The sequence below is a fragment of the Rutidosis leptorrhynchoides genome, chromosome 9, assembly GCF_046630445.1.
Source record: "Rutidosis leptorrhynchoides isolate AG116_Rl617_1_P2 chromosome 9, CSIRO_AGI_Rlap_v1, whole genome shotgun sequence".
Lineage (NCBI taxonomy): Eukaryota > Viridiplantae > Streptophyta > Magnoliopsida > Asterales > Asteraceae > Rutidosis > Rutidosis leptorrhynchoides.
This window is the reverse complement of record NC_092341.1, coordinates 224,716,125-224,731,531: the sequence shown is the minus strand read 5'-3', so window position 1 is coordinate 224,731,531 and position 15,407 is coordinate 224,716,125. Positions and strand designations below refer to the sequence as shown.

The 15,407-nt window shown below is 37.6% G+C and overlaps 1 protein-coding gene across 1 annotated transcript; it reads left to right on the top strand.

Moving 5' to 3' along the window:
* Nucleotides 1-12,444: 12,444 nt before the first annotated feature.
* On the top strand, nt 12,445-14,169 carry LOC139868553 (uncharacterized). Its single transcript, XM_071856888.1, has 4 exons — nt 12,445-12,728; nt 12,966-13,168; nt 13,235-13,518; nt 13,726-14,169. The coding sequence occupies exons 1-4, from the start codon at nt 12,445-12,447 to the stop codon at nt 14,167-14,169; spliced, it is 1,215 nt and encodes a 404-aa protein (XP_071712989.1).
* Nucleotides 14,170-15,407: the final 1,238 nt, after the last annotated feature.

Sequence of the window (15,407 nt, the reverse complement as noted above, 5' to 3'; positions counted from 1 at the left end):
CATGATTTGGTCGGGTCGCTACAGATGGTATCAGAGCGTTGGTTGTAGGGATTTAGAGTTCATTGGTGTCAACCTCGAGTCATAGGGTACATTGGTGAGTCTAGACTACAACCGGCATATAGACTTGAAGTAGGAATTACTTGACTACTTGTGCATTTATACTCGAACGCTTCTACTCATATCTACTCTTAGTTCATCTTAATCTCACGTTGTTTAATTTGATTGACACGCCACCTTGACTATATGAAATGATGTCGAATGCACATATGAATCAGGGTAATATAATTTCCGGGATTATATTACGGTGACTCATATGAACGTTCCGACATTATGACATAAAGAATTTAAGGCGAGTCGAGGAAAAACTTCTCTTTATCTTTATTCTATATCACGGTTAGTATTATTGAGAATACTAATCAATGATATTCTTGTGTCTTGAAGGAACAATGGCTCCTCGTCGTGTGCGCCGCAATGAAACTCCCGAACAAGCTCTCGAACGGATGATAGCTACCGCCGTAGATGCGGCCATGGCCGGTCACTCATCCAACAACAATAATAATAACAACCACAACAACAACAACAACAACAACAATGGAGCCGGAAACTCAAACGAGGGATGCTCCTATAAAGCTTTCATGGGGTGCAAACCTCACACTTTTGATGGAACCGGGGGACCGGTCGTGCTCACCCGATGGTTTGAGCAAACGGAAGCCGTCTTTAGCATAAGCGATTGTCGGGACCAAGACAAGGTCAAATACTCCACTCACACTTTCTCCGGAATTGCTCTAACATGGTGGAACACCTATGTTCAATCGGTGGGTACCGATGAAGCTCATGCCCTCTCGTGGGCAGATCTAAAGGAAAAGATGATTGTTGAATATTTTCCGCGCGAAGAAACCCGAAAGCTTGAGGAAGAACTAAGAGCTTTGAAAGCGGTCGGAAACGATCTTAAAGCTTATAATCAACGCTTCGCCGAACTATCCTTGATGTGTCCTAATCTTGTTAACCCCGAATCTCAAAGGATTGAGCTCTACATGCTCGGTCTTCCAAAAAGCATCAAACAAGGGGTGATGTCATCCAAACCCACTACTCATCAAGCCGCTATGAACATGGCTCGCCAACTAATTGAAACGGTTGACGAAATCGTAGTTCCGGCACCTAAGGCCGAGGATAAATCGGGCGGCAACAAAAGAAAGTGGGAACCCTCCCAATCAAGCAACAACAACTTTGCCAAGAAATCTTTCACCTCTGACGGCAAGAAGGGTTATGCCGGGAATCTACCTTTTTGCAACAAATGCAACAAACATCACTTTGGCGAATGTAGTAAGCTAATTTGCCATCGGTGCCAAGGAATTGGTCATAAGGCCAACGATTGTAAAAGTGCCACTCCCGTCACTCGAAAGTGGCCCAATGCACCAAAGACGGGCACTTGTTACGAATGTGGCCAAACGGGTCATTATAGAAATGCATGCCCGAAGAGGAAAGATAACACCAATACGCGCTGCCGAGCTTTCAACATCAACACCGAGGAAGCCCGGGGTGACACTGAACTAGTCACGGGTACGTTTCTTCTCAACAATTCTTATGTCTCTTGCTTATTCGATTCGGGTGCCGATAAATGCTTTGTATCCAAGACTTTGACTCATTATTTTAGCACTCTACCTCTTCCATTAGATACCACTTATACCATTGAAGTGGCTAACGGGAAACTATTAAGTGCCGACACATATTACCGGGGGTGTACGATAAACATTTTGGGTAAGGAATTTGAAATTGATTTGATACCCATGGAACTAGGAAGCTTTGATGTAATAATCGGTATGAATTGGTTAGTCAAAACGAAATCTCACATTCTTTGTGATCTTAACGCAATCCGAATTCCTATCGAGAATGGTGAACCTTTGATCGTCTATGGCGATAAGAGTTGCACCGGACTCAACCTCGTTTCGTGTCTTAAAGTTAGAAAACTGCTCCGTAAGGGTTGTTTTGCGATCCTTGCCCACGTTAAGAAAGTCGAGTCCGATGATAAGCATGTCGATGATGTGCCAATTGTTAGTGACTATTCCGATGTATTTCCCGATGAATTGCCGGGTCTTCCACCTCATCGACCGGTTGAATTCCAAATCGATCTTATTCCGGGAGCCGCACCCGTAGCACGTGCACCATATAGACTCGCTCCATCTGAAATGCAAGAATTGCAAAGTCAAATCCAAGAACTACTTGATCGTGGTTTTATCCAACCTAGCCATTCACCTTGGGGCGCTCCGATTTTGTTTGTTAAAAAGAAAGACGGATCCCTACGAATGTGCATTGATTATCGTGAACTAAATAAATTGACGGTTAAGAACCGATATCCTCTTCCTCGCATCGATGACCTCTTTGATCAACTACAAGGGTCTTGTGTATATTCGAAAATCGATCTCCGCTCGGGTTATCATCAATTAAGGGTTAAGGGGGAAGATGTCTCCAAAACCGCTTTCCGAACTCGTTATGGTAGTTATGAATTCCTTGTCATGCCATTTGGTCTCACTAACGCACCGGCGGTGTTCATGGATCTTATGAACCGCGTGTGCAAACCGTATCTCGATAAATTCGTTATTGTGTTCATCGATGACATATTGATCTATTCTAAAAATGAAGAAGAGCACGAACAACATCTCCGACTTGTGCTTGAACTTTTAAGACAAGAACAACTCTATGCCAAATTCTCCAAGTGTGAATTTTGGTTAAAGGAAGTTCAATTTCTTGGTCATGTTGTAAGTGACCAAGGTATTAAAGTCGATCCAACGAAAATCGAAGCCATTAGCAAATGGGAGACTCCTACTACTCCTACTCACATTCGTCAATTTTTGGGTCTCGCCGGGTACTATCGTAGATTCATCGAAAATTTCTCTTTGGTTGCACGTCCTCTAACCGCATTGACTCACAAGGGAAAGAAATTCATTTGGGCGACCGAACATGAATCCGCATTCCAAATCTTGAAAACGAAGCTAACCACCGCTCCTATCTTGTCACTTCCCGAAGGCAATGATGACTTTGTTGTATATTGCGATGCCTTAAAACATGGTTTTGGGTGTGTATTGATGCAACGAACGAAAGTCATTGCTTATGCTTCTCGACAACTCAAAATTCATGAACGAAACTATACGACACATGATCTCGAACTCGGAGCCGTTGTCTTTGCACTTAAAATGTGGAGACACTATCTTTATGGAACCAAGAGTACTATCTTCACCGATCACAAAAGCCTTCAACACATTTTCGATCAAAAGCAACTAAACATGAGACAACGAAGGTGGATTGAAACCTTAAACGATTACGATTGCGAGCTTCGTTACCATCCCGGGAAGGCAAATGTAGTAGCCGATGCCTTAAGTCGAAAAGAAAGAGCGGTGCCTCTCCGTGTCCGAGCTTTAAACATCACCATTCACACCAACCTTAATAGCCAAATTCGGGTAGCCCAAGATGAGGCTCTCAAGGATGAAAACATCTCTCTCGAACACTTGAACGTCCTCACCTCTCGATTCGAAGTTAAAGAAACCGGACTTCGATATTTCGCTGGAAGAATTTGGGTGCCTAGTTATGGGGATCTACGAAGCCTTATTTTAGATGAAGCCCATAAGTCACGATACTCGATTCACCCCGGTGCCAATAAGATGTACCACGACCTTAAACAACTATATTGGTGGCCGAACATCAAAAGGGACGTAGCTACTTATGTTTCCAAGTGTTTGACATGTTCCAAAGTCAAAGCCGAACACCAAAGACCGTCCGGACTACTTCAACAACCCGAGATCCCGCAATGGAAGTGGGAAAGGATAACGATGGATTTTATCACCAAGCTACCAAAAACGACGGGCGGTTATGATACCATTTGGGTTATTGTTGACCGTCTCACCAAATCCGCACACTTCCTTGCCATGAAAGAAACGGACAAAATGGAGAAACTTGCACAACTTTACATTAAGGAGATCGTAGCCCGACACGGTGTACCTTTATCGATTATCTCCGACCGAGATGGCCGTTTCGTTTCTAGATTTTGGCGTACATTGCAAGAAGCGTTGGGAACGCGTTTAGACATGAGCACCGCATATCATCCTCAAACCGATGGACAAAGCGAACGTACAATTCAAACCTTAGAGGACATGTTACGAGCTTGCGTGGTTGATTTCGGAAAAGCTTAGGACAAGCACTTACCTCTCGCCGAGTTCTCTTACAACAATAGTTATCACGCGAGTATTAAAGCCGCACCTTTTGAAGCGCTATATGGCCGCAAATGTCGTTCACCTCTTTGTTGGGCCGAGGTAGGCGACGTGCAAATCACCGGACCCGAACTCATTCACGAAACCACCGAGAAAATCGTTCAAATCCGAGATAGGCTTAGGACGGCCCGAAGTCGTCAAAAGAGCTATACCGACAAACGACGCAACGATCTTGAATTTCAAGTCGGTGACCGAGTAATGTTAAAAGTCGCACCTTGGAAGGGTGTAATCCGTTTTGGGAAACGCGGGAAGCTAAATCCGCGGTATATTGGTCCTTTCAAAATCTTGGAGCGTATTGGAACCGTTGCTTATCGTTTAGATCTTCCGCCTCAATTGAACTCCGTTCATCCTACCTTCCATGTATCTAACTTGAAAAAGTGTCTTGCCGAACCCGATATCGTCATCCCTCTCGAAGAACTTACTATTGATGACAAACTTCATTTTGTGGAGGAACCGGTTGAAATTGTGGACACCTCCGTCAAGACATTGAAACAAAGCCGAATCCCGATTGTCAAGGTTCGATGGAATGCCAAAAGAGGACCCGAGTTTACTTGGGAAAGACAAGATCAAATGCAAAGGAAGTATCCTCATCTATTCGTGAATTCGGAAACGCAAGATCTCGAGGAAGAAACAACGACTACTACGCCTACTTAAATTTCGGGACGAAATTTCTTTTAAGGAGTAGGTAATGTAACATCCAGCCTTTTTCCATTTACTTTTTCGTTATACTAATATAAAGTCCGTTATATGTTTATAACATCTCCCATTGATACGCGTTTTAAATTATCTCGTTTAGGTAATTCCCGCACCCGAACGAAAGTTGAGGGACTAAACTTGACAAGGGATCAAACCCTTGACTAGGTCAAAGGGTTAAACCCCTTTCACCCATTCATTTCCACCTCCATCTCTCTCTCTTTCTCTCTAGCAAGAACACACACTCAAAACCAAATTCATTCAATCATCATCTAAATTCGATCTAGGAGGCTTACAACAAAATAAACTACATATTTGTGATCCTCTCTTCATCCTCTTCATTTTGGTACCAACTTCATCTCATTTGGGTAACTTTCTAAAATCACTAGATTTTGTGTTCTTGATGTTTTTAACTTATAAAAGTGTTAATTAGTGTCTATGGCTCAAGTCTAACATGAATATATGATTTATATGCTCGATCTCGTTGTTTTAGTGTAACTAGCATGAACTTGAATTTTGGTGTGTTGTTCTTGAATTTTGGATGATCATATGTTGTTAGATGTTAAAAGTTGATGTTGTAATTGTGTTACTAGCATCACTAGCTTCAATTTGATGTGTAGGTTGCCTTAGAAAACTTCATGAACTTGATTATTGATTTTGGTGAATTTGGGTTAGGGTTTGATGAACTTAAAATGGACTTTTGATGCATTGAATGCCATGGATTATTATTGGTAAGTGTTTAGTTGGATTGTATGCTTGATTACCTTCGAAACGGCATATCATTCATGTAAATTGGTTGCCCGAATCATTGAATTGCATTATGAACTTGTATGCGGTTAAGGTTAAGCATTAGATGCGGTTTTGGTAGTTGTAAGTGGAATTTTGATTAATGAAAAGTGCTTAGTTATGTTCCTTGTCAAATTACCTTTCCGATGATATAAGATACATATCTTGATTGTTTGCGGGTCATGAAATGTGTTGGTTTGTGTTTTGGTTCGTGCACTTAGGAAATACAGCAAACAGGGCCTGGAAAACGATCTGGACGCCGTCTAGCTTCTCGGGACGCCGTCCCAACCTTAAAACCGGGACGCCGTCTAGCTTCTCGGGACGCCGTCCCAACCTTAAAACCTGGACGCCGTCTAGCCAATTGGGGCGCCGTCCCATTGTACTAAAACGGGCTGTTTGGGTTGTCTTTTGACGTAAAAATGTTTGCTATGCTACGGACCTCCGATTAACATGAAACTTGGCCAACATGCTCATATATGATTTTATATAACTTAGAAAAATTGTCGGATACCCGACCCGACCCCGTTGACTTTGACTTTGACCAAGTTTGACTTTTAATCAAACTTAACCAAATGGTTGTGCAATCGTTCTAACATGCTTTTATACTTGTATCTTGCATGAAACATGACAACTTGATTCACATGCTACATTATTGAGTCGTAACGAGCCATAGGACTAATTGAACATCTTTGACCTATCGTGTTTACCGTTATTGATACAAACCTATTGTTTAGGTCAAGACTAGCATTGTTCTTTGCACACGTTTACTTGTCGAAGTACTTTACTACTCGTGCACTCAAGGTGAGATCATAGTCCCACTTTTACTTTTTTTGAACTTACATTTGGGATGAGAAAACATAAACATTTCTTTACTAAGTGAACACAAGTACAGGAAAAACAAACATTCTACATACGAGTTTAGAACAAAATCCTCAATTCGATTATCATTAGTTACACTTGCCGGGTGTAAGCGAGAACTTATGTTGTATGGATCCATATGGGTTTGACAAACCCTCATTCAAACGGTTCGCTACCGTTTACGAATGAAATATATTTTCGAGAAACATTGTATGTTCTAGCACTAAGTGATGGGGTTCAATGGAAGGAAATGTTAAGCATTGATAATTGGGTGCTCGTGAAACAAACTTTTGGAATGTATTACTATTATTTCATTGATGCAAATCTTGTGGTTCACTTGTACTTACTTACTTAAACCTATGATTTCACCAACGTTTTCGTTGACAGATTTCTATGTTTTTCTCAGGTCCTTGAACGATACATGATACATGCTTCCGCTCATTATTTGATACTTGCATTGGATGTCGAGTATATGTGCGTTTCATGGAGCGTCTTTTGACTTTACTTTAAACCGTGTCGCCTAGATTTCATTCGTATTATAACGTTGTAACTTAACTATTGGTTGAACAATTCTTGTAAACTTTAGGAACAATCTTTATTTTGAAATGAAGGCGACATATTTTGGTCAAACTTTGTCTTAAAGACTTATGACCACGTAACGGGACCTAAGTAGACGGCGCCGTCAAACATGATTTGGTCGGGTCGCTACAGATGTACAAGGATCTCAAGAAATATTTTTGGTGGACGGGTATGAAAGTCGATGTTGCTAAATACGTAAGAGAATGTTTAACGTGTTCTAAGGTCAAAGCTGAGCATCAGAAACCATCAGGTCTACTTCAACAACCCAAAATCCCGGAATGGAAATGGGAAAACATTACCATGGATTTCATCACTAAATTGCCAAGGACTGCAAGTGGTTTTGATACTATTTGGGTAATAGTTGATCGTCTCACCAAATCAGCACACTTCCTGCCAATAAGAGAAGATGACAAGATGGAGAAGTTAGCACGACTTTATTTGAAGGAAGTCGTCTCCAGACATGGAATACCAATCTCTATTATCTCTGATAGGGATGGCAGATTTATTTCAAGATTCTGGCAGACATTATAGCAAGCATTAGGAACTCGTCTAGACATGAGTACTTCCTATCATCCACAAACTGATGAGCAGAGCAAAAGGATGATACAAACGCTTGAAGACCTGCTACGAGCATGTGGAACGCTTGAAGACCTGCTACGAGCATGTGATATTGATTTCGGAAACAGTTGGGATCGACATCTACCGTTAGCAGAATTTTTCTACAACAACAGCTACCATTCAAGCATTGAGATGGCGCTGTTTGAAGCACTTTATGTTAGAAAGTGCAGGTCTCCGATTTGTTGGAGTGAAGTGGGGGATAGACAGATTACGGGTCCGGAGATAATACAAGAAACTACCGAGAAGATCATCCAAATTCAACAACGGTTGAAAACCGCCCAAAGTCGACAAAAGAGCTACGCCTACATTAAAAGAAAAGATATAGAATTTGAAATTGGAGAGATGGTCATGCTTAAGGTTGCACCTTGGAAAGGCGTTGTTCGATTTGGTAAAAGAGGGAAATTAAATTCAAGGTATATAGGACCATTCAAGATTATTGATCGTGTCGGACCAGTAGCTTACCGACTTGAATTACCACAATAACTCGCGGCTGTACATAACACTTTCCACGTCTCAAATTTGAAGAAATTTTTTGCTAAAGAAGATCTCACTATTCCGTTAGACGAAATCCAAATCAACGAAAAACTTCAATTCGTCGAAGAACCCGTCGAAATAATGGATCGTGAGGTTAAAAGACTTAAGCAAAACAAGATACCAATTGTTAAAGTTTGATGAAATGCTCATAGAGGACCCGAGTTCACCTAGGAATGAGAAGAGCAGATGAAGAAGAAATACCCGCACTTATTTCCAGAAGATACGTCAACACCTCCAACTCCTTAAAATTTCGGGATGAAATTAATTTAACGGGTAGGTACTGTAGTGACCCAAACTTTTCCATGTTTATATATATTAATTGAAATTGTTATTTACATGATTAATTATTTCCAACATGTTAAGCAATCAAACTTGTTAAGACTTGATTAATTGAAATAGGTTTCATATAGACAATTGACCACCCAAGTTGACCGGTGATTCACGAACGTTAAAACTTGTAAAAACTATATGATGACATATATATGATTATATATATATTTAACATGATATTATGATAAGTAAATATCTCATTAGGTATTTTAACAATGAGTTTTATACATAAAATTGAGTTTATTGAATTAAGAAACTCGAAACGATATATATATAACGATTATCGTTATAACAACGTCTTACTAAATGCATATGAATCATATTAAGATATTGATACACTATGTTTAATCATGATAAATGATAAGTAAACATGTCATTAAGTGTATTAACAATGAACTACATATGTAAAAACAAGACTACTAACTTAATGATTTCGAAACGAGACATATATGTAACGATTATCGTTGTAACAACATTTAACTGTATATATATCATACTAAGATATATTAATATATCATAATATCATGATAATGTAATAATTTAAAATATCTTTAGATATAATAAACAATGGGTTAACAACATTTAACAAGATCGTTAACCTAAAGGTTTCAAAACAACATTTACATGTAACGACTAACGATGACTTAACGACTCAGTTAAAATGTTTATACATGTAGTGTTTTAATATGTATTCATACACTTTTGAAAGACTTCAAGACACTTATCAAAATACTTCTACTTAACAAAAATGCTTACAATTACATCCTCGTTCAGTTTCATCAACAATTCTACTCGTATGCACCCGTATTCGTACTCGTACAATACACAGCTTTTAGATGTATGTACTATTGGTATATAAACTCTAATGATCAGCTCTTAGCAGCCCATGTGAGTCACCTAACACATGTGGGAACCATCATTTGGCAACTAGCATGAAATATCTCATAAAATTACAAAAATATTAGTAATCATTCATGACTTATTTACATGTAAACAAAATTACACATCCTTTATATCTAATCCATATACCAACGACCAAAAACACCAACAAACACTTTCATTCTTCAGTTTTCTTCATCTAATTGATCTCTCTCAAGTTCTAAGTGTTCTTCATAAATTCTATAAGTTCTAGTTTCATAAAATCAAGAATACTTTCAAGTTTGCTAGCTTACTTCCAATCTTGTAAAGTGATCATCCAACCTCAAAAAATCTTTATTATTTACAGTAAGATATCTTTCTAATATAAGGTAATACTCATATTCAAACTTTGATTCAATTTCTATAACTATAACAATCTTATTTCAAGTGGAAATCTTACTTGAACTTGTTTTCGTGTCATGATTCTGCTTCAAGAACTTTCAAGCCATCCAAGGATTCTTTGAAGCTAGATCTATTTTTCTCATTTCCAATAGGTTTATCCACAAAACCTAAGGTAGTAATGATGTTCATAACATCATTCGATTCATATATATATATATATATATATATATATATATATATATATATATATATATATATATATATATATATATATATATATATATATATATATATATAACTAACTTATTCGAAGGTTTAAACTTGAAATCACTAGAACATAGTTTAGTTAATTCTAAACTTGTTCGCAAACAAAAGTTAATCCTTCTAACTTGACTTTTAAAATCAACTAAACACATGTTCTATATCTATATGATATGCTAACTTAATGATTTAAAACCTGGAAACACAAAAAACACCGTAAAACCGGACATACGCCGTCGTAGTAACACCGCGGGCTGTTTTGGGTTTGATAATTAAAAACTATGATAAACTTTGATTTAAAAGTTGTTCTTCTGAGAAAATGATTTTTCTTATGAACATGAAACTATATCCAAAAATCATGGTTAAACTCAAAGTGGAAGTATGTTTTACAAAATGGTCATCAAGACGTCGTTCTTTCGACTGAAATGACTACCTCTTACAAAAACGATTTGTAACTTATATTTCTGACTATAAACCTATACTTTTTCTGTTTAGATTCATAAAATAGAGTTCAATATGAAACCATAGCAATTTGAATCACTCAAAACGGATTTAAAACGAAGAAGTTATGGGTAAAACAAGATTGGACATTTTTTTTATTGTTGTACCTACGGGAAATATTGTAACAATACTATACATATCATATCCTAGCTAACTTATATTGTATTATACATGTATTCTAATATATTATGTAATCTTGGGATACCATAGACACGTATGCAAATGTTTTGACATATCATATCGACCCATGTATATATATTATTTGGAACAACCATAGACACTCTATACGCAGTAATGTTTGAGTTAGCTATACAGGGTTGAGGTTGATTCCAAAAATATATATACTTTGAGTTGTGATCTAGCCTGAGACGTGTATACACTGGGTCGTGGATTGATTCAAGATAATATATATCAATTTATCTCTGTACATCTAACTATGAAAAACTAGTTGTAGGTTACTAACGAGGACAGCTGACTTAATAAACTTAAAACATCAAAATGTATTAAAAATGTTGTAAATATATTTTGAACATACTCTGATATATATATGTATATATTTGTTATAGGTTCGTGAATCGACCAGTGGCCAAGTCTTACTCCCGATGAAGTAAAAATCTGTGAAACTGAGTTATAGTCCCACTTTTAAAATCTAATATTTTGGGATGAGAATACATGCAGTTTTATAAATGTTTTACAAAATAGACACAAGTAAATGAAACTACATTATATGGGTGAATGATCAAAGCCAAAAATGCCCCTTTTGCTTGGTAGCCTAAGAATTAGTAAACCGATCTACTAATTGATGCGAATCCTAAAGATAGATCTATTGGGCCTAACGAACCCCATCCAAAGTACCGGATGCTTTAGTACTTCGAATTCATTTTTATCATGTCCGAAGGATTTCCCGGAATGATAGGGGATATTCTTATATGCATCTTGTTAATGTCGGTTACCAGGTGTTCACCATATGAATGATTTTTATCTCTATGTATGGGATGTATATTGAAATATGAAATCTTGTGGTCTATTATTATGATTTGACAATATATAGGTTAAACCTATAAATCACCAACATTTTTGTTGACGTTTTAAGCATGTTTATTCTCAGGTGATTATAAAGAGCTTCCGCCGTTGCATACTAAAATAAGGACAAGATTTGGAGTCCATGCTTGTATGATATTATATAAAAACTGCATTCAAGAAACTTATTTTTGATGTAATATATTCTTATTGTAAACCATTATGTAATGGTCATGCGTAAACGGTATATTTTATATTATCATTATTTGATAATCTACGTAATGCTTTTTAAACCTTTATAGATAAAATAAAGGTTATGGTTGTTTTAAAAATGAATGCAGTCTTTGAAAAACGTCTTATATAGAGGTCAAAACCTCGCAACGAAATCAATTAATATGGAACGTTTATAATCAATATGAACGGGACATTTCACATATATTTTGTTAGCAAAGTATTGCAGCTCAGTGAAATGAATTATCCACCACTTCATCGCATGGTTTATGCCCTTGTGCATACTGCACGACGTTTACGAAGGTATTTTCAAGGTCATCCAATCTTGGTGTTAACAGATCAACCGTTGAAGCAAATACTCCGTCGTCCAGAATCATCTGGCCGTATAGCGAAATGGGCCATCGAGTTGGGGGAATATGAAATCTATTTCGCTCCCCGAAATGCAATTAAAGGACAAATATTGGTAGATTTTCTTCTGGAAACAAATGAAAAAGTGGAGCATGAAAATAAAATGGTACCACAACAGCATGTTTGGGAATTGCACACTGATGGGGCTTCCAGTGAAGAAGGAACAGGTGCGGGACTGGTTCTGACAAGTCCAGATGGAGAAGAGCATACTTATGCATTGAAATTTTGTTTCTATGCGTCCAACAATGAAGCAGAATACGAGGCATTAGTCTCCGACTTACGCATAGCATTGGAAATGGGCATCACAAACCTAAAGGCATATGTTGATTCTCAAATTGTGGCCCAGCAAGTTAATGGAACATTTGATGCAAGAGATACATCAATGAGGCAATATGTAAAGTTGGTAGAAGCAATCTCAAAGAAATTTGATAACCTTGAGGTCGTGCAAATCCCTCGAAATAAGAATAAGAAGGCTGACGTATTAAGCGAGTTAGCTACTTTAACCTTTGATCATTTGCACAAACGAGTGTTGGTTGAAGAACTTAAAGAAAAATCAATACATGAAAAACCAATTATGACGATAGTTGAAGGTGTCAAGGAAACTTGGATGACTCCATATTTAAGGTATTTGTACGACGGAGGGTTACCCATTGACAAGGCGGAAGCCAGAAGGATAAGAGTAACGGCACCAATGTATGAAGTGATTAATGGCGCTCTTTATGGAAAGTCTTACAATGGTCCTCTGTTAAGGTGTTTAACCAATGATGAATCATTAAAGGTAGTCAAGGAGATGCATGAAGGAGTTTGTCCTCAACATTCCGGCTTCCGTACTGTGGCATCACGGATTATGAGGCAAGGGTATTTTTGGCCCACCCTTTATCGAGATGTTGCAGAAATCATAAAAACATGTGAGAAGTGTCAGAGACATGGGATAGTTAAGCGTCTCCCAAAGTATTATTTGATACCAGTGTCATCCGCTTGGCCATTCTGCAAATGGGCGATTGATATTGTGGAACCATTCAACAGAAGCACTGGTAATGCTAAGTTCATGGTGGTAGCAATTGATTTTTTCACAAAGTGGGTTGAGGCGAAGGCTTTAGCAAAGATTACAGGAGAAAATGTCAAAAAGTTTGTTTGGCATGATATTGTGTGCCGGTATGGGGCCCCAAATGAAATAGTCAGTGATAATGGCAAGCAATTTGCAGAAAATCCATTTCGAAGTTGGTGTGAAGAGCTGGGAATAAAGCAAAACTTTACATCTGTTGCTCATCCTCAAGCAAATGGGCAAGTGGAGGTTACCAACAAAGAAATTGTTGTTGGCATTAAGGCACAGTTAGGATTAAGTCAAACTAGTTGGGTGGACGAACTGCCAAATGTGCTATAGGCACACCGGACAACTCCAAAGTGGAGCACGGGGGAAACACCCTTCAGTCTAGTGTATGGTACAGAAGCAGTGATACCTGCCGAAATATGTGTTCCAACACAACGCATAATGGCATTTGATATTGAAGCTAATTCTGATGCATTAAGGGAAAATCTCAACTTATTGGAGGAAAGAAGATTGATGGCCGCCATCCGGCAAGCAGATCACAAGCATAAGATGGCAAAATATTACAACAAGAAAGTGAAGCATACACAATTTGAAGTTGGTGATCTGGTGCTACGAGATAATGAAGCAAGCAGGCAAATTAAATTTAGAAAGTTAGCACCAAAATGGGAAGGACCTTATAAGGTCACCAGTGGCGGAGCCAGAATTTTAGCGGGTTGGTGTCATAAAATAACATCGAAATGTCTTAATTCCCAAAAAGTATTGACAAACTTTGATTGAGTACAAAAAATAAAAATCAAGTTATTTTCTACTAAGAAGACAATCGTTCAATAATTCATCATTCATTTGGTTACGCAAATTTCACAAGCTTAATTGCTGAAAACAAATTTACAAATTTACCTAGCGTCTTGCATCTCTAGATAATGAATTTTAAATAGAATATATATAAATAAGTAAAATTATAGTCAATATTAAATAGAATAGAATGTATAAATAAGTATAATAAACAATTCGTGATACTATGATATAGACTAGGATTATCAAATTAAATTATGCATCATACCTCATACCTATATATTAAAAAAGCCTTAAATTTTAGCAAGTATTCGATAAATACCTTAAACGAAATTTAAACTTCAATGAATTTGTGGTTGTTAGCGCCTCTGCTTCACTTAACATATGACGACCAAGTTCAACAAAGTGATATTATTTTATGAATATGAATAAAACTTCAATATGCTTTCGTAACAGCAAGCCATAAACGATTTGTACGATTCAAATGATAATGGGCCGTATGTAGTAAAAATAATCATTTGGGCTGTTCTTTTGATGTAGTCGTTAAACCAATATAACATCCAAACGTAAAAAGACACTGTATTAGCTCACAACAAAATTTGATGAGGTCAATATTAAGAACTCAAAACTTTCTACCCAAAATATAATATACTACTAGCTCACAAATTCTTTTTGATGGTGTCATATGACCCCAACCAAAGCCATGTGGATCCGCCACTGAAGGTCACAAAAGTAAATCAGAACGGATCATACATGCTTGCTGCGCCTTCCAGCGAGCAATACGAAAGAGCTTAGAATGCAATAAATTTAAAGAAATTTTATGCGTAGTACTATATGCATGGACAGCTTGATCACCTGTCAAATGCATGAGATATAGTCATAAATGTAAAAATTTCTTTTTTAAATATGAATAACAGCAATTATTCTTATGGCAATATTGTTCATAAATTTTATCCGGCCAAGGATTTATTAGCCCAGGTGTCACATCGCTGTGTGTCATCCCTACCTGCAGAAAGAAAGATAACCTTTCGGTGGTAGAAGTACAATCATACTCAAAATGATGGTATCGATAGTGAGACATGTAGAACTCACTAAAGCATCGAAGCGTTAAAGCGAATCTACAAATGTCATGACATAAAACCTATACACGAAATGAATAGCAAAACAAATAACGGACGATGGCGTCCTGCAAACTAGTCGAAGGCAAAGATAATACATAATTT

What these genes read in the sequence shown, in the direction of transcription:
- LOC139868553 (XM_071856888.1), top strand. Translation starts at nt 12,445, where the DNA reads ATGGTACCACAACAGCATGTTTGGGAATTGCACACTGATGGGGCTTCC. An exon ending in TCCTCAACATTCCGGCTTCC is followed by an intron (nt 13,169 to 13,234) that starts GTACTGTGGCAT and finishes GAGATGTTGCAG; the next exon opens with AAATCATAAAAACATGTGAG. An exon ending in ATGGGGCCCCAAATGAAATA is followed by an intron (nt 13,519 to 13,725) that starts GTCAGTGATAAT and finishes AATGTGCTATAG; the next exon opens with GCACACCGGACAACTCCAAA.